The 24,059-nt window shown below is 51.4% G+C and overlaps 2 protein-coding genes across 2 annotated transcripts; both read left to right on the forward strand.

The window, feature by feature from the left end:
• The first annotated feature begins 3,946 nt into the window (after positions 1-3,946).
• LOC123852856 (glutathione S-transferase theta-1-like) lies at positions 3,947-6,377 on the forward strand. The gene is made up of 5 exons (XM_045887209.3): positions 3,947-4,338; positions 4,427-4,514; positions 5,383-5,533; positions 5,827-6,003; positions 6,087-6,377. The coding sequence occupies exons 1-5, from the start codon at positions 4,227-4,229 to the stop codon at positions 6,285-6,287; spliced, it is 729 nt and encodes a 242-aa protein (XP_045743165.1). The 5' UTR covers positions 3,947-4,226; the 3' UTR covers positions 6,288-6,377.
• An 801-nt stretch (positions 6,378-7,178) lies between these two features.
• On the forward strand, positions 7,179-18,997 carry LOC123852857 (glutathione S-transferase theta-4). Its single transcript, XM_045887210.3, has 5 exons — positions 7,179-7,290; positions 9,615-9,702; positions 15,555-15,705; positions 16,482-16,658; positions 17,870-18,997. Exons 1-5 carry the CDS (start codon positions 7,179-7,181, stop codon positions 18,065-18,067), a joined length of 726 nt encoding a protein of 241 aa, XP_045743166.1. The 3' UTR covers positions 18,068-18,997.
• Positions 18,998-24,059: the final 5,062 nt, after the last annotated feature.

A 24,059-nucleotide genomic window follows, 5' to 3' on the forward strand; every position in this document is an offset into this window, starting at 1 on the left:
CTGTTTTATAATCAAGGGCTTCTCATCACCAACCAAGTGCCTGAACACAAAACTGAGGAAATTGAACTTATGTAATAGAAACAGCACAGGTCAAAGCACACAGCACTTTCAAGTTTCTCAAAGTTCCATTTGCTAACATTTGTTTTTTATTGAGTAATTTGTTTTCCTGGGAGAGGGCCAAGGTCCCCAGTCTCTCAGGACACTCCGCAGGAGGCCATGTGGCTTATGTGGCTGCAGTTCTTAGATGTGACAGTAGATGTCACTGCCAACCAATAAATGGGGTCCTTAACCTTGGACTCTGAGCCCATCTTTCCCTGGGCCTTTGTGCCCCTGCTCTACCCATCCTTGTGTCATTCCCAGCTTAAGCCCTGAGCATCTCCCATATCACATCTGTCCTGCCCTGGGGGTCCCTGGTGGTTGTCTTCCCTCTTAGATCCTGTTCCGGTGACCTCCCTTCCAGAGATTCCTCATACTTGCTTGCTTTCCTGGGCCTTTTCCATCTTCCCCCGGAGGGTTGGGGGTGGAGGCAGCCTGTGCTTTCTAGATCCACACCAGCTACTTTTTTTGTTCACAATCGGATGGTTTTACTTTCCAAAGATACTGCAATAAAATGTAAGAAGTAAACGAACAGTAAACAGTCCCTCTGAGTTCAGTGTAGGTGACAGCTTTGTCCTGGAGGGTGGCCACCACTGAACTAGCCACGCTGGGCACCATCGAAGGAGGGGGGCAGCAGGATCCTCAGGTCGCCTGCCAGGATGAGAGACAGAAGAGACTCCTGGAAGTGACCCTGAATCCTGAACTGGTCTTGGCAGAGGGAAGGGCCTGAGCTAATGCTGGAAGCAGGAAGGTTGAGCGTGTTTGGGACTCTCCAGCAGCTGGACATAGCGAAGGGCACGCTGACAGGCCAAGGTCTTCATGGCAAGAGGAGCACGGGCTCTCGAGCCATGCTGAGGGCAGGCCGTTAGTTACTAGGAACTATTGTTGCTCAGGTATGTGACTGGCCAGGGGCATGGCCTGACTGCTGGACCGTGGAGTGGGGTGGGGAGAGCTGGGTGGAGGACAGCATGAAGGGGACTCTATCAGTGGCAGAGACTTCTTCTGCCAGAGGCCTGCAGGTTTCTGAGGGAGGTGGGAATGGCTGGGTACCAGGGTCCTCAAGGTCACTGCCCCACGCCGCCTGTAAATACCAGATGGTGGCCCACTGGGGCCATCCTGCCTGTAGGCCCACGACCGCATGAATGAGTGCCCGAGTGGACATGATGACGGTGCCCAAGGTGCCTCGCGCACGCCTACGTGGACCCCAGCAGGATGGGTGATAAGGGAGTATGACAGGTGTGGGCAGGACCAAGGTGCTGGAGAGTGGGGGCTGCAGACTGAGCCCACCCTCCTCCCACCTGGCAGATGCTGGTTCTGCTCACCTGTATGCAGGTACCCAGGAAGAAGCTGGGCAACAACATGGACAGACCAGTTCCTGAAGGCAGGGCTTTGACCTCCAGTCCCCAAGGGATGCTGGCGGAACTTATGGGGCTGAAGGAGCTACTGGTGCAGGCCTGGGCTCAGTAGGGCAGGCTCCCTCCACTGACCCTGCCGGGTGGGGGGTGCCAGGGGTGCCGTCTGTCTGACAGATGGAGAACCACCCTCCCCCCACCTTTTGCCTGCCCCTGGAAAGGGGTGGTGGGATCCCTCCCTGGCTTCCCTCAGGTCCTGTGGCTGCCTTGGGTCTCAGGTGGGGTCAATGGCCTGGCTGTCCTTGTCTCCTGTGCTGGTGTCCCCAGAATCAAAGCCTCAGCACTGGCCTGTCCATGATCCCTAAGGCTGTGGGTCTTGGCTGTGTTGTGCTGAGAAGTGTGGCCATGGCAGGTGGCTTGGCAGGAGTGAACCGGGGCTTTCCTAGGGGCCCACAGCCCCAGCCCAAAGGTCCTGGTGCAAGCTGTCAATCCCTCCGGGGAACCCCACCAGGGTTACATCACAGGTCCTGCTTGGAGAGCTGGGAAACATAAGACTCCTCTCTGGTCCCTTATCCTTGTCCTTCTCCCTCCACTGCTTTTTGTCTGCCTCTGAGTCGCACTCTCTGTTGGATGAGTGAATGGATGAGTAAATGAACAAACGGAAGTGTTCCTCGCTGCCCTCCTCCCTCTCTCTGTCCCCCCATCTTGCTTCCAGGTTACTCTCTCCCTGTCATCCTTCTCTCACTCCTCCCCTTTACCGCATGGCTGGGACCCCTGTCCAATATGGTGGAGCCAGCTGGGGTTCTCTGTGCAGGGTCGGGTTACAAGTCCCAGCCATTGGACTCAGGGCTCCCTGACAGCTCTGGGCATGCCAGGTCTGAGCCCAGCCTCCCATCTACAGCCTGGCTGGGCCTGCCTGGCTTCACTCCCTTCTGCCTGGGCTCCAGGATGGCTGGCTCTGGACAGCCTGGCTCCTGGGGGCTGCCCGGCCCTGGGCCTCCCTCTCCACTGGGGAAGAGTCTCAGCCAGCTGTGTTCCTTCTGCAGCCGGTGGCTTCCGGAGCCTCTCCCTGGGAAGGACCGTGGGCCTCAGCTGGGGTCAGCTTTGTGCCTGTTCCCAGCCCCTCTTTCCCAGAAAGTCCTGCCACAGCCCTAGGACCCTGCCTGATCCGATCAGAGTGGCCAAGGGGTATAGGGTGTTCACTGGCTGGTCTGAGCCATGAACTGTCCTGGAAACCAAGGGTGGGGACAGCCCTGCCCAAGTTACATGTCCTACAATTATGTGTGTTTGTGGAGGGTGGAATTTGTCCCTAAAAATCCTGCCTGGCTGACTTCAGTTCCTGTGAAAACAGTGGGGAAGGCATTACAGTTGCCTTGCATGGGCCAAGAAAGTCAGGGAGTGGCTCTGAGCTCCTCAGGTCCCAGAATGGGGCGGGGGCAGCTTCCGGGGAGGCCATCGCTCAGTTCCCAGGGGGCTGCTGTGGCTGTTACCTGTGCCATGACCCACCCCACCAGCATGGGCCAGTGTGGAGGCTAGGCCCCAGCTCCCAAGCCACTCACGGCTGTTCTCTGGGTCCGGGGAGGCGCTGCCCACAGCCCAGCCCTCATCATCTCAAGACTTGGGTTCTGACAGAAAAGAAGTGCATGGGACATTCCAGGAGGAAGGCCAAGAGGCAAATGGACAAGGCTGGGGAGTGTGGCTACACTGGGTGAGGGGTGGTAGGGTGTCGCGCAGGGGAGCAGGGGATCTGATTTGGACTTGAGGATCCCCCGTGGTGCTGTGTGGACCAGGACAGAAGGTCTCTGGTGGAGGCAGAGGGGCTGGTCAGGAAGCTGGTGAGGTTGGAGGGATCAGGTCTGGGTAAGGAGGAGGGAAGACTCCAGGGGGCTGGCCTGAGCCCCAGGGGGTGGGGGTGCTACACCTGAGGTGGGGGGCACCAGAGGAGGACAGGCAGGAGAGAGATGCCTTGAGGTGCCTGGGTGGGGCAGTCGGTTAAACGCCCGACTCTTGGTTTTGGCTCAGGTCCTGATCTCATGGGTGGTGGGATGGAGCCCTGAGTTGGGCCTCCGCGCTCCGCAGGAGTCTGCTTGGATGCCCTCTCCGTCTGCCCCTTCCCCTGCTTGCGTGCTCACATGCTCTCTCGCTTGCTCGCTCCCTCAAACAAAACAAACAAATAAATAGAGAGAGATGTCTTTACCAAGTCAGGATGTTAGGACAGTTACTCAGACCAGAGAGAGGAGAGACCTGGGCTGGGAGGGTGAGGGTGGGGTCATATAATTGAGAGTGTGTGTGTGTGCGTGTGAGTGTGTGTGTGTGAGTGCGTGACTGTGTGTTTGTGTGTGTGTGTGTGTGTGTGTGTGTGGACAGGCACGGGCTGGGAGGAAAGACACGAAAGGCCTTAAAGACCAATAGTGCGCGTCTGCCAGGGAGCCTCCCACCTCAGCTAGATTGTGAAAGCCGCCCTGGCCTCCAGGAAGCAGAGATAAGGGGGCAGAAGGAAGCAGCAGGCCGGGGGGAGGGACAGGGCTTTGTGGAGGAGCAGGGTCAGGCTGGGGACCCTGCGCTGGAAAACCAGTGACAAATCTCCAACAGCCCACCGCGCCTCATCCCACAGAGGCCAGAAGGTGTGGAGGCTTGGCGGGGCGGTGCTACTAGCTCAGAGGAAACAGCTTTCAGGGAAGGAAACACATTTCTTCGGGCCCCATTTTGGAGGGACCAAACCAACCCCAGGAGGCAGACCTGAGTGGAAGGTAGGTGAGGACAGTGGGAGGTGCAGCCATGCCGCTGGAGCTGTTTCTGGACCTGTACTCGCCCCCGTGCCGTGCAGTCTACATTTTTGCCCGGAAAAATGGCATTCCCTTCGAGCTGCGGCCTGTGGAGCTAGGACGGGGTGAGCCTTGACTAGGCTGGGCTCCATGGAGGGGGTGTCTGTCCAAGGGCCAGAACTTGCTGAGCCACTCATCTCCTCCACCCCTCAGGGGAGCACCTGAAGCCTGAATTCCTGAAGGTGAACCCCCTGGGGAAGGTACCTGCTCTCAAAGATGGGGACTTCCTGCTGGCGGAGAGGTAATGGGGTCCTGGGGTCTGCAGAGGCTTCTGGGTTGGGGTGGGGGTGGAGGGAGGAAGGCAGAAAGCTGATGACCCCTCACTGGGAGATTTTTCCAAACTGGTGTGACCCCCCTCCCTCCTTCCAGCTCACCCAGCTTGGAGGCAGGGGGGCTGGACTGGGGGCGGCTTTGGGGCTAAAGTTGGTAGCTTCAGCCTGGGAAAGGGGCATAGGTCACTCAGGCAGTCCCGGACAACCTGGAGCTAGCTGGGGAAGATCCAAGCTTGAGGTCAGCTCTCCTCAGATGTCCCAAACCCGGGCCTTTCAGTCACAGGAGCCAGGGGCCAGGCAGCCCCAGATCTGCACTGGGCTCTGAATCCCAGGTCCCCCCACCCTCGTTCTCTGCCATGGATAGGTCACAGAACTTTGTGCTCCATGTTTCTCCTCTGTAAAATGGGGGAGTAACGTAACCCCCTCCCAGGACTTGCCTGAGAATAGAAACTGGTCACCAAGTACCAGGAGCCCAGGAGAGATCAAGAAAAGGGTTTTGGGGAGCACTGGCCTGGGAGGGAACTGGGAGACCCCTCGGGCAGGCCTGCCTTCCTCCCGCTCAGTAGGACCCCGATGCCAGAGAGCGGGGCCTGGAGACAGAGGGCTGGCTGGGGTAGGAGAAGGGAGGGGAGGTCGAAATGTGGGCCCATGGGGGAGCACTTGAGGAATGGAGCAGTTTGGTGGGGAAAAGATGACCATTGGTGGGGATGTGGGAATGGGTGGGTCCTCCCTTAGAGGTGCCATTGGAGAGAGATCCAGTCAAATCACCCTATTTGTGAGAGATGAGGCTGCCTAGCGCTGAGGGCTGGGGAAATCTCCGACGCCTCCTATTTGCAGTGTGGCCATCCTTTTATACTTGAGCCGCAAGTACCGGGCGGCGACCCACTGGTACCCAACCGAGCTGCAGGCCCGCGCACGTGTGGACGAGTACCTGGCGTGGCAGCACACGGCCGTCCAGCTGCCTGCTTGCAACGTCTACCTGTGTAAGGTGAGACTCCCTGCCCTAGCGTGGGGCTTGGGCAAGAGCTGGAGTCCCCCGTGCTGGAAAGAACCCGCTGGCCCATATACACCTCCCATCCACTGTCCCAGGTAGACATCCGTAATCTATCACAGCACTCTTTCCCCCGGAGTCTGAATGATGGCTTCAGAAGCCTTCTGAATACAGTGCCCCAGGGGGTATCACTGACAGATGGTGGGGATGGTGGCCAGGAGGGGTGGCAAGGTGGTTGAGATTGTTTGGAGGAGACTGGGATAAACTGCCTCGATTCTCCCCCCGCCCAGTCCCTCCTGCCCCATTTCTCGGGGCAGCCTGTGGACCCCGTGCGGCTAGACCGGCTATTGGGGAAGCTGAAACCAGCTCTGCAGCATCTGGATGGGCAGGTCCTGGCCACCAAGCCCTTCCTGGCCACCAAGCAGCTCTCCCTAGCGGATCTGATGGCATTCACGGAGCTGATGCAGGTGAGCTTCTCTTGCCTGCTTGCCCCTGGGGGGACTCCGGGCCCAGGGCTGAGTCCCCTGCTCCAGCTGCCTTGTCTCCCCAGCCCACTGCTGTTGGCTGCGACATCTTCCAAGAGTGGCCCCAGCTGGCAGCGTGGCGAGCCCGAGTAGAGGCTGCTCTGGGCCCTGAGCTCGTCCAGGATGCGCACAGGCTTGTGCTACAGCCTCGGGACCCCCGAGATGCCCAGCGGGACCCCAAGCTGGCCCAGGAGCTGGTGCAGAGACTGCTGGAGCGGCTCAGCTGAGAGGGGTACGGCCGGATCAGCTGAGAGGGGTACGGCCGGGCCCGCTCCCCTGCACTCTCCTGCCACAATAAACATGCTGTGTGCCCTCCACTTGTCTCCAGCCTCACTCGGCGTTAGGAGGTGGGGTTTAGAGCAGAATCTACAGGGACAGATGTCCCGCGATGATGCAGCCTAGAGTGAGCAACACTCAGACTTCTCCATGTGCATCCAGTTACCTTCCTGAGTTGCCAGGTACTGAGCTCCCCTGGCCACTGCCAGTCCCAAGCCAAGCCAGAAGTTTCTGGGCTTCTCTGCATGGCACAGCCTGACTGGCTGACCCCTGACACCCCTGTGACATTGTCCCCGGTGCCCTGACTGCTCCCCAGGCTCCTGTTTCTTTTTCTCCCAACACTTTTCTAGCTACAGTTCAGGCTAGACTGACCTATGCCTACCCCCAAGCCCTGCTTCTGAAACCCTCTGTGGTCAGTTCTCATTGCCCTGTCTTTATTCTGGACCCCGCAGAGCCCGGGGTCACGGGCTGCAGTGAAGTTCCGGCCCTGAGAATTCCCGTGTGTAAGTCCTTTTTCAGAAATGGGCCACAAGGACAGACAGGCACCAAGTTGGAGGGGAGGAGCAGGGCTGCAGGAGGCCCCCACCTTCTGCCCCCGAGCCAGGGGCATCTCCCTAGTCTGCTCCTGAGTCTCCCCAGAATCCTTGCTGCTGTGAGAATTCCGGGCTTCCTGGCCTCATGACACCACCAAATGAAACAAGAAGTTCCAGAACTCGGGGTCCTGGGCCTGGGTTAGAGACGGCTGAAGGGCACAGGGCCAGGGCCAAGGGCTCAGGCTGCATATAGGTTCAGGTTCAGAGCCTGGTGGCTGGCTGGTGGGGGTGCCCAACGTGTGTCTCAACATGGGCCTGGAGCTCTATCTGGACCTGCTGTCAGCATCCTGCCGTGCTGTGTATATCTTCGCTAGAAAGAACAGCATCCCCTTCGACTTCCAGTTTGTGGATCTGCTAAAGGGTAGGCACCCCCTGCTGCCGGGCATAGGTCTGGTCCAGAGGGGAGGCAGGGCACAAGTTCAGGGTGTCTCTAAGCTGAGACACAGAGGACACTCCCCCCATCAAAGTCCACAGGGGAAGAAGCATTACCCAAGGGAACTATAGGCTGTCCATCCTTCCCACATATTCTACCCTGCTATCAGGTAAAGTGGAAGGCAGAGCTGCTGAGCGTCCCCCAGGTTCCCATCCAGTGCCCTTGGCTTTTCCTTGTGGGGGTGTAGCGCTTCTTAGCTGCACTACCTCTGATCAGGTGGCAAAGGCTGCAGAAGTGTGTGGTCATTCACATCTGAGTGAAGACCCCTGCTTCAGTCTACACCCATCCTCCCCACCGTGTTCACACCTGCCCAGGGTGACACAGACCCTGAGTGAGGTACAGGGCACTGGTCTCCAACACTATCCTAAGCATGGAAGGGATTCTTTTTTTTTTTTTTTTTAAGATTTTTTATTTTTATTTATTTGTGAGAGAGAATGAGAGACAGAGAGCATGAGAGGGAGGAGGGTCAGAGGGAGAAGCAGACTCCCCGCTGAGCAGGGAGCCCGATGCGGGACTCGATCCTGGGACTCCAGGATCATGACCTGAGCCGAAGGCAGTCGCTTAACCGACTGAGCCACCCAGGCGCCCATCATGGAAGGGATTCTTAAAAGCTCAGGTCGCAGAGGCAGAAGTCTCTAGAACATAGAGGAGGAGACCTGATGCTCTGAAATGAAGTGTGAGTCCAGCCCCAGAAATGTTTCCAGCTGGAGGCAGCTGGCTGTGGAAGGGTTAAGACTCCCAATAGATCGGGACACCTGGTTGGCTCAGTTGGTAGAGGGTGTAGACTTTTGATTTCCGGGTTGTGAGTTCAGGCTCATGTTGAGTGGAGAGCTTACTTTAAAAAAAAAGAAAAAAAAACTGAGTTCAAGTCCATGTTGAGCAGAGTTCACCTTTTTTTTTTTTTTTTTTTTTAAGATTTTATTTATTTGAGAGAGAGCAAGCAAGAGCAAGAGGAGGGGGGAAAGGCAGAGGGAGAGGGAGAAGCAGACTCCCCGCTGAGCAGGGAGCCCAATGTGGGACTCGATCCCAGGACCCTGGGATCATAAGCCGAAAGCAGATGCTTAATCGACTGAGCCACCCAGATGCCCCGAGCAGAGCTTACTTAAAAAAATAAAACAAAACAAAAAAAATAAGGTTCCTCAAAAAGTTGAAAATAGAGCTACCATATGACCCAGCAATTGCACTACTAGGTATTTACCCCAACGATACAAATGTAGTGATCCGAGGGGCACCTGCTCCCCAGTGTTTATAGCAGCAACATCCACAACAGCCAAACTATTGAAAGAACCCAGGTGTCCATCAACAGATGAATGGAAAAAGAAGATGAGGTTTATGTGTGTGTGTGTGTGTGTGTGTATACACACACAATGGAATACTACTCAGCCATCAAAAAAAATGAAATCTTGCCATTTACAACGACATGGCTGGAACTAGAGGGTATTATGCTAAGCAAAATAAGTCAATCAGAGAAAGACAATTATATGATCTCACTCATATGTGGAATTTAAGAAACAAAATGGAGGATCATAGGGGAAGAGAGGGAAAAATAAAACCAGACAAAATCAGAGAGGGAGACAAACCATAAGAGACTCTTAATCATGGGAAACAAACTGAGGGTTGCTGGAGGGGAGGGGTAACTGGGTAATGGACATTGGGGAGGGCACATGATGTAATGAGCACTGGGTATTATATAAGACTGATGAATCACTGATCTCTACCTCTGAAACTAATAATGCATCATATGTTAATTAATTGAATTTAAATTTAAAAAATGTTAAAAAAATAATGACCTTGAAAAAAAACACCAAAACTCAACCACAAAACAAAACTCCCCATAGATTGATTGCATATGAGAGGTTCCCTTTGAATTCCAGCTATGTGCTGGGGCTCCTGGCTGCCCTGCCCCTTTTGGAGGGGGCTATAAGGGGTGGGATCCAGGCTTCTCGGGCTTCTGCTGATTCATGGGCTGTGGCTTCAGGCCTGGAGTTGGGAGTGGGGGCTGGAGGCCTTCAACTTCTGTGAGCCAACAGGTTGTCTTGGTCACCGAGCCTGGGATGGGGGCAGGAGTCTTGATCCTAATCCCTGTTCTGCCGCTGACTTGCCCTTTGACCTGAAGAGCCATGGTATTCCTCTGGGCTTGTTTCCTCTTCTAGAGAAAATGGGGAGGAAGGCATTCTGCCTCTGGGAGACCTGGTTCTCTCTTCCCTGGAGTCCCGGCACCCTCAGACCTTTACCTTTCCTGCCCCTCTCAGGTCACCACCACAGCAAAGAATACAGAGAGATCAACCCCCTGAAGAAGCTACCCAGCCTCAAAGATGGAAAATTTATCTTATCTGAAAGGTAAGTCTTTCCTGGGGCCCCCCACCCCACCATCTGTCTCTGCTCCTCCTGGGAGATCCACGTGGAGCCGACTGCTAGTACTTATTTTTTATTTACTGTGAACAATTTTATATGTATACCAAAGTAGAATGAATACTAACTAATGAGGATTATAGCGACCTCCACATGGTACCCCTCACCCATTCCAACAGTGATCCTCTTGGGGAGCCCATTTTTTCATCACCTGTAGCCCACTCTATTCCCCTGCTTGCCAGCCACCCTATCATTTCATCCATAAATGTTTACGAATATACTTTTAAGAGATAAGGGCTCTTAAAAAAAAAAAAAAGCATCAGGGGCGTCTGGGTGGCTCAGTTAAGTGTCTGCCTCTTGATTTCGGCTCAGGTCATGATCACAAGGTTGTGAGATCAAGCCCAGTGGGCTCTGCACTGGGCATTGAGCCTGCTTGGGATTCTCTTTCCTTCTCCCTCTGCCCACCCCCCCCAACTCACATGCCCTCTCTCTCTCAAATAAATCTTTTTTTTTTTTTTTAAGATTTCATTTATTTATTTGACAGAGAGAGACACAGTAAGAGAGGGAACACAAGCAGGGGGACTGGGAGAGGCAGAAGCAAGCTTCCCGCGGAGCAGGGAGCCCGATGCGGGGCTCGATCCCAGGACCCTGGGATCATGACCTGAGCCGAAGGCAGAGGCTTAACGACTGAGCCACCCAGCTGCCCCTGCCTTTGCAATTTTTTTAAGGTTTATTTATTTGAGAGCGAGCGAGCACAAGCAGGGTGGAGGCAGAGGGAGAAGCGGACTTCCCGCTGAGCATGGAGCCTGACTTGGTTTCAATCCCAGGACCCCGGGATCACAACCTGAGCCAAAGGCAGACACTTAACCTACTGGGCCACCCAGGCGCCCCTGCCTTTGCCTTTTTTAAAAGTAGTCTCCACGCCCAACTTGGGGCTTGAACTCAGGACCCTGAGATCGAGAAGCCTGAGCTCCGCCCACTGAGCCCGCCAGGCGCCCCTTGCCTTTGCGTTTTTGTTGTGGTTGAAGAAACCGAGTCCTTTGTCCTGTGCAGTTTCCCACAGTCTGAGTTTTGCCGATCACATTCTCAGGGTGTCATGTTTACACGGTCTTTCTGTCCTTTCATTTCCTGTGAACTGGTCACTGGAAGTAGAAGTTTGGTAAGATTTGGGGCAGACTGTTTTTTGGGGTGCCTCCAAGGCGGTGTCTTAAAGCACATCTTCCAAGTGGACCACAGGACTTCGGGGGGCCCAGGGCCTGGATTATTTTCCTAGGGTTGCTGTCGCAAATTACCACTGATTGAATGACTTGGAACAATAGAAATGTATTGTCTTACAGTTCTGGAGATTAGAAGTGAAAATCGAGGTGTTGGTAGAGCTGTGCTCCCTCTGAAGCCGGGGAAGCTTTATTGCAGGCCTCTGTCTTAGGTTCTGACAGCCTCAGGCATTCCTTGGCTGGGAGAGGGCCATCTTGCCTTCCGTCTGTGCATGTCTCTGTGTCCAAATGTCCCCATTTCATAAGAACACGAGTCATAAGGGATTAGAGTTTACTCTAAGACCTCACATTATTTTTACTTTTATATTTTTAAGTAATCTCTACACCCAGTGTGGGTGGGGCCTGAACTCACAATCCTGAGCTCAAGAGTCACATGCTCTTCCGACTGAGCTAGCCAGGCCCCCCTCTAAGACCTCATTTTAACTTGATTACCTCTGTAAAGACCCAATTTCCAAATCAGGCTACATTCTGAGGTACTGGGCGTTAGGATTTCAACACATCTTTGGGGAACACAATTCAACCCATAACAGTCTGTCCCCTGGGCCCCCCGAATTCATGTCCTTCCCATGTGCAAAATATATTCACCTCATCCCAACATCTCCAAAAGTCTTAATCACTCTGGCATCAACTCTTAGCCCAAAATGCCAGTGTCTACATTATCCAAATCAGGTATGGGTGAGATTCATGGTATGATTCATCCCGGCTCAAAGTTCCGCTCTCCCTGTGAACCTGGGAAACCAGATGACAAGTTGTCCTGCTTCTAAAATACAATGGGGAGGGGCGCCTGGCTGCCTCAGTTGGTGGAGCATGTGACTCTTGATCTCAGGGTCTTGAGTTCAAGCCCCACATTGGGTGTTGTAGACATTACTTAAAAATAATGATAAAAAGGGGTGCCTGGGGCGCCTGGGTGGCTCAGTTGGTTAAGCGACTGCCTTCGGCTCAGGTCATGATCCTGGAGTCCCAAGATCGAGTCCCGCATCGGGCTCCCTGCTCGGCAGGGGGTCTGCTTCTCCCTCTGCCCTCTTCCCTCTCGTGCTCTCTGTCTCTCATTCTCTCTCTCTCAAATAAATAAATAAAATCTTTAAAAAAAAAAAAAAGGGGGCGCCTGGGTGGCTCAGTTGGTTGGGTGACTGCCTTCAGCTCGGGTCATGATCCCGGAGTCCTGGGATCGAGTCCCGCGTCGGGCTCCCGGCTCGGTGGGGAGCCTGCTTCTCCCTCTGACCCTATCCCCTCTCATGCTGTTTCTCTCTCTCTCTCCCTCAAATAAATAAATAAAATCTTTAAAAAATAATAATAAAAAAAAAATACAACGGGGGGACGTGCACAGGATGGATATTCCTATTCCCAAACAGAGACATAGGAAGGAAAAAAAAAATCTTATGCATCCCAACCAAGTCTGAAACCTAGCCGGTAAATTGCTTTACATATTAAGGCTTGAGAATCATCCTTGTTGGCTCCATGCTCTGTGCCTTGGGCCTTTTAGGGTGGTGGCCCCACCCTCTGGAACCAGGAACACCGAGGCTTGGTGCCCACCTGCGCTGCCCCACTCTGGGCCTGCTGGTGGCAGGACGGCCCTACTGGCTCTGGTGACCCTCACCTCCCCACCCTTCCAGCTCAGGGAATCTGGGCTAGAGTGTCCCCTGCCCATCTCCGTGTCCCTCTGTCTAGAGAAGGATCAGCCCCTCCTTCTCAGGGTATCTGATGTTCCTAGCGAAGGACATGCATGGGCATAGTCTGAGCCTCCTCTTGCCTGTGGACCACTCACTGGCCATGGCACTGGGACCCCTGACTACCAGCAACCGCCCCCCTCCCCCGAATCACTGGATTAAAGATGAAAGAGCAGGACACTGCGAGAAGAGTCGGTGAGAGGGTGCTAGGCAGACAGAAGGCCAGGTGCCCACTCCAGGGTCAGACCAGGAACTGTGATGCCAGCCGGGTGCCTGCCCCCCAAGAGATGGGGCACCTCCGGGCATAGCGAGCTCTGGCCTGCTACGGTGGCAAGAAGAGTTCGAGAATATGCTGGTGGGCCCCACTTGGCCCCGGCGCTCCCGGTGCAGGAGCCAGGAGGGCTGATGCCTAGAATGAGCATTGGGGCCCCAGCCTCAAGGTGCTGGACAGAGACACAGAGTGTGGCAGTGGGGGCTGTGGGCTTGGTTAGAGTGGCACGGGCTACAGACAGCCTGGGAGGAGCCAGTTGGGACTGGCGGCCGCCGACAGGTCTGCCCAGAACAGTCATGAGCCGGGATTCCCACCAAGGGTGTGTTCCCAGAGGTCACAAAATGGGGAGGGGCATTGGGCCAGTGAGGCAAGCCTTGGCCTGCCCCTCAGCTTTTCGTGGAGGCTAGGGACCATCCTCTCATCTCTGCTGCCCATTCACTCTCCTCCCACCTGACTCCATCCATTTCTTCCACCCCCCTGGTCGGCCTGGCCAAGGTCACACGCTATGCCAGGTGGTCAAGAACAGTGGCGGGGCTTGGGCTCAGGCTCAGGCTCAGGCTCAGGCATGGGGCCTGGCTGCTGGGATCAAACCCCGATCCTGTCACTCATGGGCTGTGTGTCTTTGGCAAGTTAGTTGTATCTCCAAGCCTCAGTTTCCTCAAATGGAAGCATACTGGTACACACCTTACAGGGTTATTGTGAGATCAGCTGAGATGATTTAGGATTTAGGATTTTCATCCTTGATATTTCCCCCCTTCTTATAGAGTTGGGCCTCTGGGGACTCCCCCCTCCCTCCTCCCTCCCAGGCTGCTCCTTCCTGTCCTCTCCCCCTACCCATCTCTGCTCCTTCCTCATCTTCTGACTCTGCACAGATGGTGTTGGTTGGGGCGGGGGAGCAGGGTAGGGCGGGTAGGCACCTGCTCCTTGGACTTTGATGTCATATCAGGACTCTCCAGGTCTCCAGATGTCCTAGACACCTGTGTCCACCCTGCATTCCTCCCTTCCTGCCCTCCGCCAGCCAAGAGCAAGACCATCCCCTCCAAATGGTGCCTCCAGTCTGTACCCTCCGCATACCTCCGTGGCCTCTGCCCTCCTCAGAACCCCTCCACCCAGTACCAGAGGGATCTTTCTTTCTTTCTTTTGAGATGTAATTGCCATACAGCGTTATATTAGTTTCAGGTGTACAACATCATGACTCGATTTATGTATATATTGTGAAATGATCACCACGGTAAGTTGTAGTTGATGTCCATCACCACATAGAGTTGTAGATTTTTTTCCCTTATGGTAAGAACTTTTAAGATCTACTCTCTTCGCAACTTTCAAGTATACAATACAGTCTTATTAACTTTGGTCACAATTACATCCCCGTGATTTATTTTATAGCTGCAAGTCTGAATCTTTTGACTCCCTTCATCCATTTCACCCCCTCCCCCGCCGCCTCCTGCAACCACCAATGTGTTCTCTGTATTTACAGTTTTGTTTTTGTTTGTTTGTTTGTATTTAGATTCCACATATAAATGAGATCACGCTGTATTTTTCTCTGTGTGATTTCACTTAGCATAACCGCTCAATGTCCATCCATGTTGTCACAAATGGCAGGATTTCCTTCTTTTCTATGGGTGAATAATATTCCATTGTATCTTTACACCACATGTTCTTTAGGCATTCATTCATCGATGGACACTTAGGCTGTTTCCATGCCTTGGCTCTTCTAAATAATGCCGCGGTGAACATGGGGGTGCAGGTATCTTTTTGTTACACTGTTTCTGTTTCCCTCAGATAGATATCCAGAAATGGAATTGCTGGATACTATAGTAATTCTATTTAGGAATCTCCAGATTGTTTTCCACAGTGGCCGCGCCAGTTTGCATTCCCACCAACAGTGCAGAAGGGTTCCCTTCTCTACACATCCTTGCCAACATTTGTTATTTCTTGTCCTTTTGATGACAGTTATATCATGGGCGTGAGGTGATATCTCATTGTGGTTTTTGTCTTGCATTTCCCTGCTGATGAGTGATGTTGAGCATCTTTTCATGTGTCCATTGGCCATGTGGAGGTCTTCTCTGGGAAAATGTCTCCTCAGGTTCTTTGCCCATTTTTGGTTGGATTATTTGTTTTCTTGCTATTGAGTTGTAGGACAGAGGGATCTTTCTAAAAATCAAGGCAGATTTTCTCATCCTCCTGCTTATGTAACCATAACCTTGAGGATTAAGTCCATACCCTCCTGCATCTCCGGGGGCCTCCCTGAGTGCCTCCACAGTGTCTCTGGCTGTCTCTGACCATTCTCCCCACCCTTCTTCTGGTCACCCTTTTTCTTTTTCTCCAAATTGCTACCTCTTACTACCCCTGAATTCCCGTACATGTTGTTCCCCACCGAGACTGCCTTCCTGATGCCATCTCCACCAACTCCCATCACCCTGCTGGCCTCCCTCTTGCACTCACTGACTAGCAGACTGACTGCCTTTCTTGGCACCCTTTGGGTTCACCCTTCCCCTAGAAGAATGTCAGTGCCTAGAGCCCACCTCCGGCTGGAGGTTCTGCATTGGGCCCAGGCCACACTGGGGTGGTGGGCGTAACAGGATCGGGGAGGGAAGGGGCAGTGTCCCTGGCTTTCTCTTCCTGCAGTGTGGCCATCCTTTTCTACTTGTGCCGTAAGCACAGCACACCGTCGCACTGGTACCCACCCGACCTGCACACACGCGCCCGCGTGGATGAGTTCATGGCCTGGCAGCACACTGCCATCCAGCTGCCCATGAGCAAGATCCTCTGGATCAAGGTGAGTGGGACCAAGGCTATGGCTGACCGCGGGTGAGTTCAAGCAAGTGTCCCTCCCTTCCTGCGCCTCATTTCCTTGGCTCCCTCCCCTGCCTGCCTTACAGAGCTGATGGGAGTGTGGAATGAACGACTGGGTATGAAAAAGCCTTGTAAAAACAAGGGGAAGGGCACCCAGAAGGAGCTGGTGGTACTCAGGCTGGGATAGGAGTCAAGAAATTTCATTCTGAATTAGAAAACATCAGAGTCAAAGGGCCCATAGAAACCACCAAATTTGGGCGCCTGGGTGGCTCAGTTGGTTAAGCGACTGCCTTCGGCTCAGGTCATGATCCTGGAGTCCCTGGATCGAGTCCCGCATTGGGCTCCCTGCTCGGCAGGGAGTCTGCTTCTCCCTCTCCCACTCCCCCTGCTTGTGTTCCCTCTCTCACTGTGTCTTTCTCTGTCAAATAAATAAATAAAATCTTTAAAAAAAAAAAAAAAAAGAAACCACCAAATTTGAAGATGACCAGTAGCCCGTATAGGTACCCTTACTTCTTATCTCATGCCTGTGACAGACATCACTAACCAATCACAGGATTACTTCCTGCTGGGATCTCAAAATCCCCCTGAACAATGGCCCTAGGTGATCTCTATCAAGCAGAACCACTACAAGAGTTGAACCTACTTTATGTCCTTGGTTCTGTCCAACACCTCTCCAGCGGACAAGGAGGCTGAAGACGGGAGGGTCAAATGGGACTAGAGTGCAGCCTTTTCTTCCCTCCCCTTCCCCACCCCGGCCAGATGCTGATCCCAATGATCACAGGTGAGGAGGTTCCAGCTGAGAAGACAGAACAGATGCTGGCAGAGGCGAAGAACAACATGCAGCTCTTTGAGGAGAAGTTTCTGCAGGACAAGATGTTCATCACTGGGGACCACATCTCACTGGCCGACCTGGTGGCCCTGGTGGAGATGATGCAGGTGTGGAGTGGGGTGGGGGGGGGCACAGAGCCTGGGCACAGGTGAGACTCCTCTGTGACCATTGGGGCCATAGCTTGAGGATAGGCTGGTAAAGGAGGAGACATGGAGGGCTGTGGGAGCCAGGGATGGGGTGCCTGGACCCCACCCAGGGGTAACAGGAAGCACAGATTTTGAACCAAGGAGGATCGCTATTATCCATGCTTCACAATGATTTTTCAGCATGGGGAGGGGCTGGAGGGCAGGCCTGGGACAGGGAGAAGAACACAGCATTTCTCAGTGAGTCCACCAGGATCCTGGATGCCTCCTCTTCCCGTTGGACTCTCCAGGAAGTGTACAGAGGCCTCCAAAGTGTCCTTTGGCTGAGTGCTTCTTTTCTAGAGCTCCAGGCTTATAGCTACACAAAGCAGCTCCCATGGCTCTGGATCTGAGGGGCATCCACTGTGCGTTTGGGGGGCATACCTGGGTGTGGGGCATTTATGTGGGTTCTACCTGAGGGGAGGGTGGCCACTTCTGACCTAGCTGTGCAGGATGGCCAGTTTAGAACCTGGCCAATGTCTTGAAAGGCCAACATAATTTCTGGCCAGTATGCAAAGTGTCCACTTTAGTCCCTGGTCAGGGTAAAGGGCAGACCATCACCAGGAAAAACCACTTCAGTTTTTCTGCCCCAGGTGGTGTAGTCCCCTACATTTCATACCCTACCCCTTACATTTCACCCACACCCACCCCCTTGTGGGACCCCCAAGCTTCTTGGGTGCATGTTTCTTAGACTACCTGCTGGGTCTCCCATTCCAAGCACTGTGCCTGATCACAGAGGAAGGCTCAATGTAGAGAAAAAAGAACTGAATTCTTCCCACCCTCATCTGAGGATAAGGGATTTCCTGGTAGAAGGCAGGACTCATGGAAAGTTTCATGCTGGAGAAATGGGAGGTAACACCTGTGTTACCTCAGAGAGGGATTCCGGAGCTTTGGAGCAAGACCAGTGGCCAAGAACCCTGGAGATTCTGATCGATCTTCCAATGCTCCCCCCACGTCTATCACATAGCCTCTGACCTCTTGCCCAGGCCTGGGGGTGCAGTGGGTCACAGACTCACTCTTTGTGGGAGGCAGATGCGGAGAGCCCCTGAGGCTGTAGGAGGGGATGCAGGTGAGGCTGGTCTGTCGCCCCCCACCTCCTCCTGGCTGACCACTCCTTCCTCTTTGTCTATCTACAGCCCATGGGAAGCAAGTATAATGTCTTTCTCAACAGCTCCAAGATAGCTGAGTGGCGCATGAGGGTGGAGCTGGCTATTGGCTCTGGCCTCTTCTGGGAGGCCCATGACCGGCTGATGAAGTTGGCAGAGTGGGACTGTTCAACGTTGGATCCAATGGTCAAGGAGAAGATCTGCGAGTTGCTGCAGAAGTTCAAGTAGAAGCAGCCCATCCTTCAGGGCCTGGCTGACTCAGCCCTTCTGAGCTTCCTTCCTTAGAGGAGATGTTGAAAACAACTCTGTTTCTTTGCTTAATAAAGTACTGTAACAACCACCAAGGCTGCTGAGCCCAGGACAGGTGGTGTGAGCATAGGGTATGCATGGTGTGGGAGATGGTGGTGGTCATGATTCCCCCCAGGTTCCAAAAAGAGTTTAAAAACTAAAAGTTAAGGGCGCCTGGGTGGCTCAGTTGGTTAAGCGACTGCCTTTGGCTCAGGTCATGATCCTGGAGTCCCTGGATCGAGTCCCACATCGGGCTCCCTGCTCGGCAGGGAGTCTGCTTCTCCCTCTGACCCTCCCCCACCTCATGTGCTCTCTCTCTCATTCTCTCTCTCTCAAATAAATAAATAAATAATCTTAAAAAAAATAAAAAATAAAAAATAATAAAAAATAAAAGTTAAATATGATTAAGGGCGCCCTGCTGTCTTAGTTGGTAGAGCATGCAACTCTTGATTTCAGGGTCGTGAGTTTGAGCCTCACATTGGGCATAAAGTTTCCTTAAAAAAAATCAACTGGGGTCGCTTTGGTGGCTCAGTCAGTTAAGCATCTCACTCTTGATTGTGGCTCAGGTCATGATCTCAGGGTTGCAAGACTGAGCCCTGCATCAGGATCCACGCTCAGTGCAGAGTCTGCTTGAGATTCTTTCCCTCCCCCTCTGCCTCTCCTTCCACTCATGTGCGTTTGCATTCGCACACTCTCTCTCAAATAAATAAATATATAAAAGTAAAAAAAAAGTCAACTGGATTTGGGGTGCCTGGGTGGCTCAGTCGTTAAGCGTCTGCCTTCGGCTCAGGTCATGATCCCAGGGTCCTGGGATCGAGCCCCGCATTGGGCTCCCTGCTCGGCGGGAGGCCTGCTTCTCCCTCTCCCTCTCCCCCCGCTTGTGTTCCCTCTCTCGCTGTATCTCTCTCTGTCAAATAAATAAATAAAATCTTTAAAAAAAAAAGTCAACTGGATTTAATACAACTTAAAAAATAAATATGATTAAATTATCAATAATAATAGTTGATGAATTCAATACTCCATTCTCAATAATGGATGAACCAAGACAGAAGATCGTCAAGGAAATAGAAGACTTGAACTATGCTGTAAACCAATGGACCTACCAGATATATACACAGAACACTCGACCCAATGACCAAAAAATACACATTCTTTTTTTTTCTTTTAAAGTTTATTTTTTTTTAGTAATCTCTACACCCAACGTGGAGCTCAAACTCACACCCCTAAGATCAAGAGTTGCATGCTCTTCCGACTGAACCAGCCAGGCACCCCGGAATACACATTCTTCTCAAGTGCACATGGAATATTCTCCAGGATAGATCTTATGTCAGGTCACAAAATAAATCTCAATGAATTTAAACAGACTGAAGTCATATAATGTATGTTCTGGAACATAATGGAGTGAAATTAGAAAATAACAGAAGGAAAACTAGAAAGTTCACAAATATCTGGAAATTAAACAGTATATTCTTAAACAACCACAGGGAAGTTAGAAAATACCTCTAACACATGAAAACAAAAACACAGGGGCGCTTGGGTGGCTCAGTCAGTTAAGCGTCTGCCGTCAGCTCAGGTCATGATCCCAGGGTCCTGGGATTGAACCCACAGGGAGCTCCCTGCTCAGCAGGAGCCTGCTTCTTCTTCTCCCTCTACCCCCCCTTCCCCCCTCATGCTCTCTATCTCTGCTCCTCCCCCACTCGTGCCCTCTCGCTCCCTCATGCTCTCAAATAAATAAATAAAATCTTAAAAAAAAAAAGAAAAAAAAGAACTAACACTAAGCCTTCACAAACTCTTCCAAAAAAAAAAAAAAAAATGAAGAGGGAACATTTCCCATCTGATTCTATTGTTACTGGGCAGAGAACTGGTTCCGAACTCAGGTTTTGCTTCTGGTAGCTTGAAAATCAGTACTTGAGAGACAAGTGATGGTGGGAAAGGAGAGTTGGCTTTATTCAGGAAGCCAGAAACCTGAGAAGATGGTGGACAAACATCTCAAAGATCATCTTCCCCGTCCAGATGAAGCCAGAGGGTTTTAAATGGGAAGGCAAGGGAAGAGGGCGGGGGGTTATACAGAGGAGACGCAGGTGCCCAGGTGGCTAGTCCTATGTGGACATGACCCTGAACAGACTTGCTGGCCTCACTGGCAGCTGTTTTTGAATGTAGTCAGGCCTTATTTTTTGGGAAAGTTTGGTCCTTCACTCCTCATGGCCAGTGGTCTGCAAATCTCAAGGAAAGTTCTGCTACAGATCAAGGGACTTAGGTCAGCAAGCAAGGAGCACATAAGCTTGAAGACTGGTTGGAGTGTTATTAGGAACCCAGTATAAGCCTGAGATCAAAGCCAAGAAAAAGAGCACAAGAAAATAAAATTACATGGCAACACCACTTATAAATACAGGTGCAAAAATTCTCAACAAAATACCAGCAAATCATATCCACAGCATATTTTTTTTAAAAGATTTTATTTATTTGACAGAGAGAGTGAGAAAGCACAAGCAGGGGGAAGCAGTAGAAGGAGAGGGAGAAGCAGGCTTCCTGCTGAGCAAGGAGCCGGATGCAGGGCTCGATCCCAGGACCCTGGGATCATGACCTGAGCCGAAGGCAGACGCTTAACGACTGAGCCACCCAGGTGCCCCATATCCACAGCATATTAAAAGGATTACATATCGTGACCAGGAACGCAAGGGTGGTTCAACATAGGAAAATCGATCAATAAAACACGCAATGCTGATAGAATAAAGAACAAAAATCCCATGATTATCTTAATAGATGCAGAAAAAGCATTTGACAAATCCAACACCCTTTCAGGATAGAATTTCTCAACAAACAAAGAATAGAAGGGAACTTCCTCAATTTGATAAAGGGCATCTATGAAAAACTCACAGGTAACATCATACTTAGTGGTGAAAGACTGAAAGTTGCCCCCACCCCCAACAGGAACATACAAGGATGTTCAGGGTCACAAGAGGGACAGACCAGACCGAGTACCGTCCTTCGCAGAGCTACGTGGGAAATTAAGACTATCTGATAGGGGCGCCTGGGTGGCTCAGTTGGTTAAGCGACTGCCTTCGGCTCAGGTCATGATCCTGGAGTCCCGGGATCGAGTCCCGCATCGGGCTCCCTGCTCGGCAGGGAGCCTGCTTCTGCCTTTGACCCTCCCCCCTCTCATGTGCTCTCTGTCTCTCATTCTCTCTGTCTCAAATAAATTAAAAAAAAAAAAATCTTATAAAAAAAAATCTTTAAAAAAAAAACCTATCTGATAGCATGGTGACAGTGCAATTCTGCCCCACTCCCTGGTTTCTTTATTTATTTTCCCAGCTTTATTGAGGAATAATTGACAAATAAAAATTGTATGTATTTTAAGTGTACAGCATGATGTTTTGATATACACATACATTGTGACATGATTACCATAATCAAACTAAGTAACATATCCACCATCTCACATAGTAACCATTTCGTCATTGTCGTTGAGAACCAAGAGGATGTACTCTGTTAGCAAATATGAAGTGAACCATATGGTACTGTTAACTATAGTCACCATGTTGTACATTAGATCTCTGTAATTTATTCGTCCTGCATATCTAAAACTTTGTACCCTTTGATCAACAGCTCCCCATTCCCCCATCCCCTGGTAACCATCTAGTCTCTGCTTCTAAGAGCTTCATTTTTTTTTTTTTTTTTGGATTCCACATACAAATGAGATTATGCAGTATTGGTCTATCTGTGTCTAGTTTATTTTACTTAGCATAATGACCTCCAGGTTCATCCCCGTTGTTTCAAATGACAAGATTATCTTTTTTTTTTCCTTAAAGATTTTATTTTACTTTAAGTAATCTCTACACCAACGTGGGACACGAATCCCAAGATCAAGAGTTGCATGCTCTACTGACTGAGCCAGTCAGGTGCCCCAAGATTACTTTCTTTTTAAGGCTGAATAATAATCTGTGTGTGTGTGTGTATGTATGTGTGTATATATATATTCCAATAATACTATATTTATCTATAATGGAATATCTATATATCTACAATGGAATATCCATCCATATCTATGTCTCCTAACCTCACTAAAACGGAGTCTGGAGGCTAGAAGGGAGACCTCTCATGCCATAGCACTTGACGTCAATTACAGGAAGAATTGTCAATTACAGACCCCAACAGAAAGAGACCTCTAGCGCTTCTCCTATAAGACATCCATTACTCCAGGGGCGCATGGGTGGCTCAGTCGTTGGGCGTCTGCCTTCGGCTCAGGTCATGATCCCGGGGTCCTGGGATTAAGCCCCACATCAGGGTCCCTACTCAGCGGGGAACCTACTTCTCCCTCTCCTCCCTGCTCGTGCTCTCGCTATCTCTGACTTTTTCTCTCAAATAAAAGAAAAAAAAAAAAGAAAAGAAACCCAGATCCATTACCCCAGTAACACAGCCAATGAGAAACTCTCACCACCCTGAATTCTTGTTTTTCTCCGATGGACTTTCATTCAAAACAACCCCTCCCAACTTCTTCCTTCTTAATAAAATACCATTCCTCCCTATCATTTGTAGGATTTGTCTGTAGTTTTTGCCCTAGCTTGCATGTCCTGAGTTGCGATTCTCTGCTATTCCTGAATAAACTCATTTTTGCTAGTAAAATAACTTCTATTTTGAAGCTCAACAATTTCCATCAAGCTCATGGTCAAGGCTGCTGCTTCTGCTCTGAGGACCACAATGTGAGTAGCAAGTACCTAGGTCGCGTAAACACTTCAATGGGAAAACATGTTTTTTTTTTTCCTGAAGATGTTTAAAGGCACCTATGTTCCTTGCCAAAGATGGACGCGGTTTAAGTGTCAAGAGGGTGAGATGCCACAGGGGAAGAGCTGGCCCTAGGAGAGGGACCGCAGAGTAGCTCCTAGTCAGGTGCTCCTGTCCCTGCCTGGAGCAGCACCCTGTCTGGCTTTCTGAGCTCTTTGGACCCCTTGGACAGGACTGGCTACAAATGAAAGTGAGGGGCCCCTTGATCAAAGATTATTAAGAACTTGAAGATGGCAATAGCAAAGCATTGAAACAACTGTGGGGCTAGAAGCAGGGGGCTGGGCAGTTGCACAGGTTGCACACCTATGAAGCCTTGGAAGTTGTGGTGGACAGACTCTAAACTAACCCCCCGTGGTGCCTGGGTGGATCAGTTGGTTAAGCACTTGCCTTCGGCTCAGGTCATGATCTCAGGGTCCTTGGGATCGAGTCCTGCATTGGGCTCCCTGCTCGGGCGGGGAGCCTGTTTCTCCCTCTCCTTCTACTGTTCCCCCCTGCTTGTGCTCTCTCACTATCTCTGTCAAATAAATAAATAAAATCTTAAGAAAAAATAAACTGACCCCCCAATGACCTTACCCAATGTCACATCTTTATATAATCCCTTCCTCTTAAGTGTGTCCAGGGCCCGTGACTTGTTTCTAAGCCACCGAATGTGACAAAGGTGATGGAATGTCACTTCTGAGATTATGTTTTGTTATACAAGACTCCATCTTGCTAGCAGACTGGTTCTAGAGACTCTCTCCCTTACTGGCTTTGAAGAAGTAAGCAACCATGTTAGAAGGTCCCTGTGGCAAGGAGCTGAGAGTGGTCAGCAAGAAGCTAGGGCCCTCAGTCCTACTAGGGAAAGGAAATGAATTCGGGCAAAAACCTGAGTGAACTCGGAAGTGGATCCTTCCCCATTTGAGCCTTAGATGAGAACCCTGTCCTCGCTGACACTTGGATTGAAGCCTTCCTGAGGACCCATTGAGCCCATGCCCATACCCCTGATCTACAGAAAGTGTAAGATAATAAATACGTGTTGTTTTAAGCCATTAAGTTCGTGGTAATTTGTTATGTAGCAATAATTAATGAATACAGATGGTTTTTCTAACTCTCTAAAGCTTTCAGTTGGAAGGTGCCTTGCAGGTGGTCTGGCTTGCTTTGTTCTCACTCT

The sequence above is a fragment of the Mirounga angustirostris genome, unplaced genomic scaffold, assembly GCF_029215605.1.
Source record: "Mirounga angustirostris isolate CCGP_5_RB_7025 unplaced genomic scaffold, mMirAng1.0.hap1 SCAF_14, whole genome shotgun sequence".
Classification (NCBI taxonomy): Eukaryota; Metazoa; Chordata; class Mammalia; order Carnivora; family Phocidae; genus Mirounga; species Mirounga angustirostris.

What these genes read in the sequence shown, in the direction of transcription:
- LOC123852856 (XM_045887209.3), top strand. Translation starts at nt 4,227, where the DNA reads ATGCCGCTGGAGCTGTTTCTGGACCTGTACTCGCCCCCGTGCCGTGCA. An exon ending in GACTTCCTGCTGGCGGAGAG is followed by an intron (nt 4,515 to 5,382) that starts GTAATGGGGTCC and finishes TCCTATTTGCAG; the next exon opens with TGTGGCCATCCTTTTATACT. An exon ending in CATTCACGGAGCTGATGCAG is followed by an intron (nt 6,004 to 6,086) that starts GTGAGCTTCTCT and finishes TTGTCTCCCCAG; the next exon opens with CCCACTGCTGTTGGCTGCGA.
- LOC123852857 (XM_045887210.3), top strand. Translation starts at nt 7,179, where the DNA reads ATGGGCCTGGAGCTCTATCTGGACCTGCTGTCAGCATCCTGCCGTGCT. An exon ending in GTTTGTGGATCTGCTAAAGG is followed by an intron (nt 7,291 to 9,614) that starts GTAGGCACCCCC and finishes TGCCCCTCTCAG; the next exon opens with GTCACCACCACAGCAAAGAA. An exon ending in CCCTGGTGGAGATGATGCAG is followed by an intron (nt 16,659 to 17,869) that starts GTGTGGAGTGGG and finishes GTCTATCTACAG; the next exon opens with CCCATGGGAAGCAAGTATAA.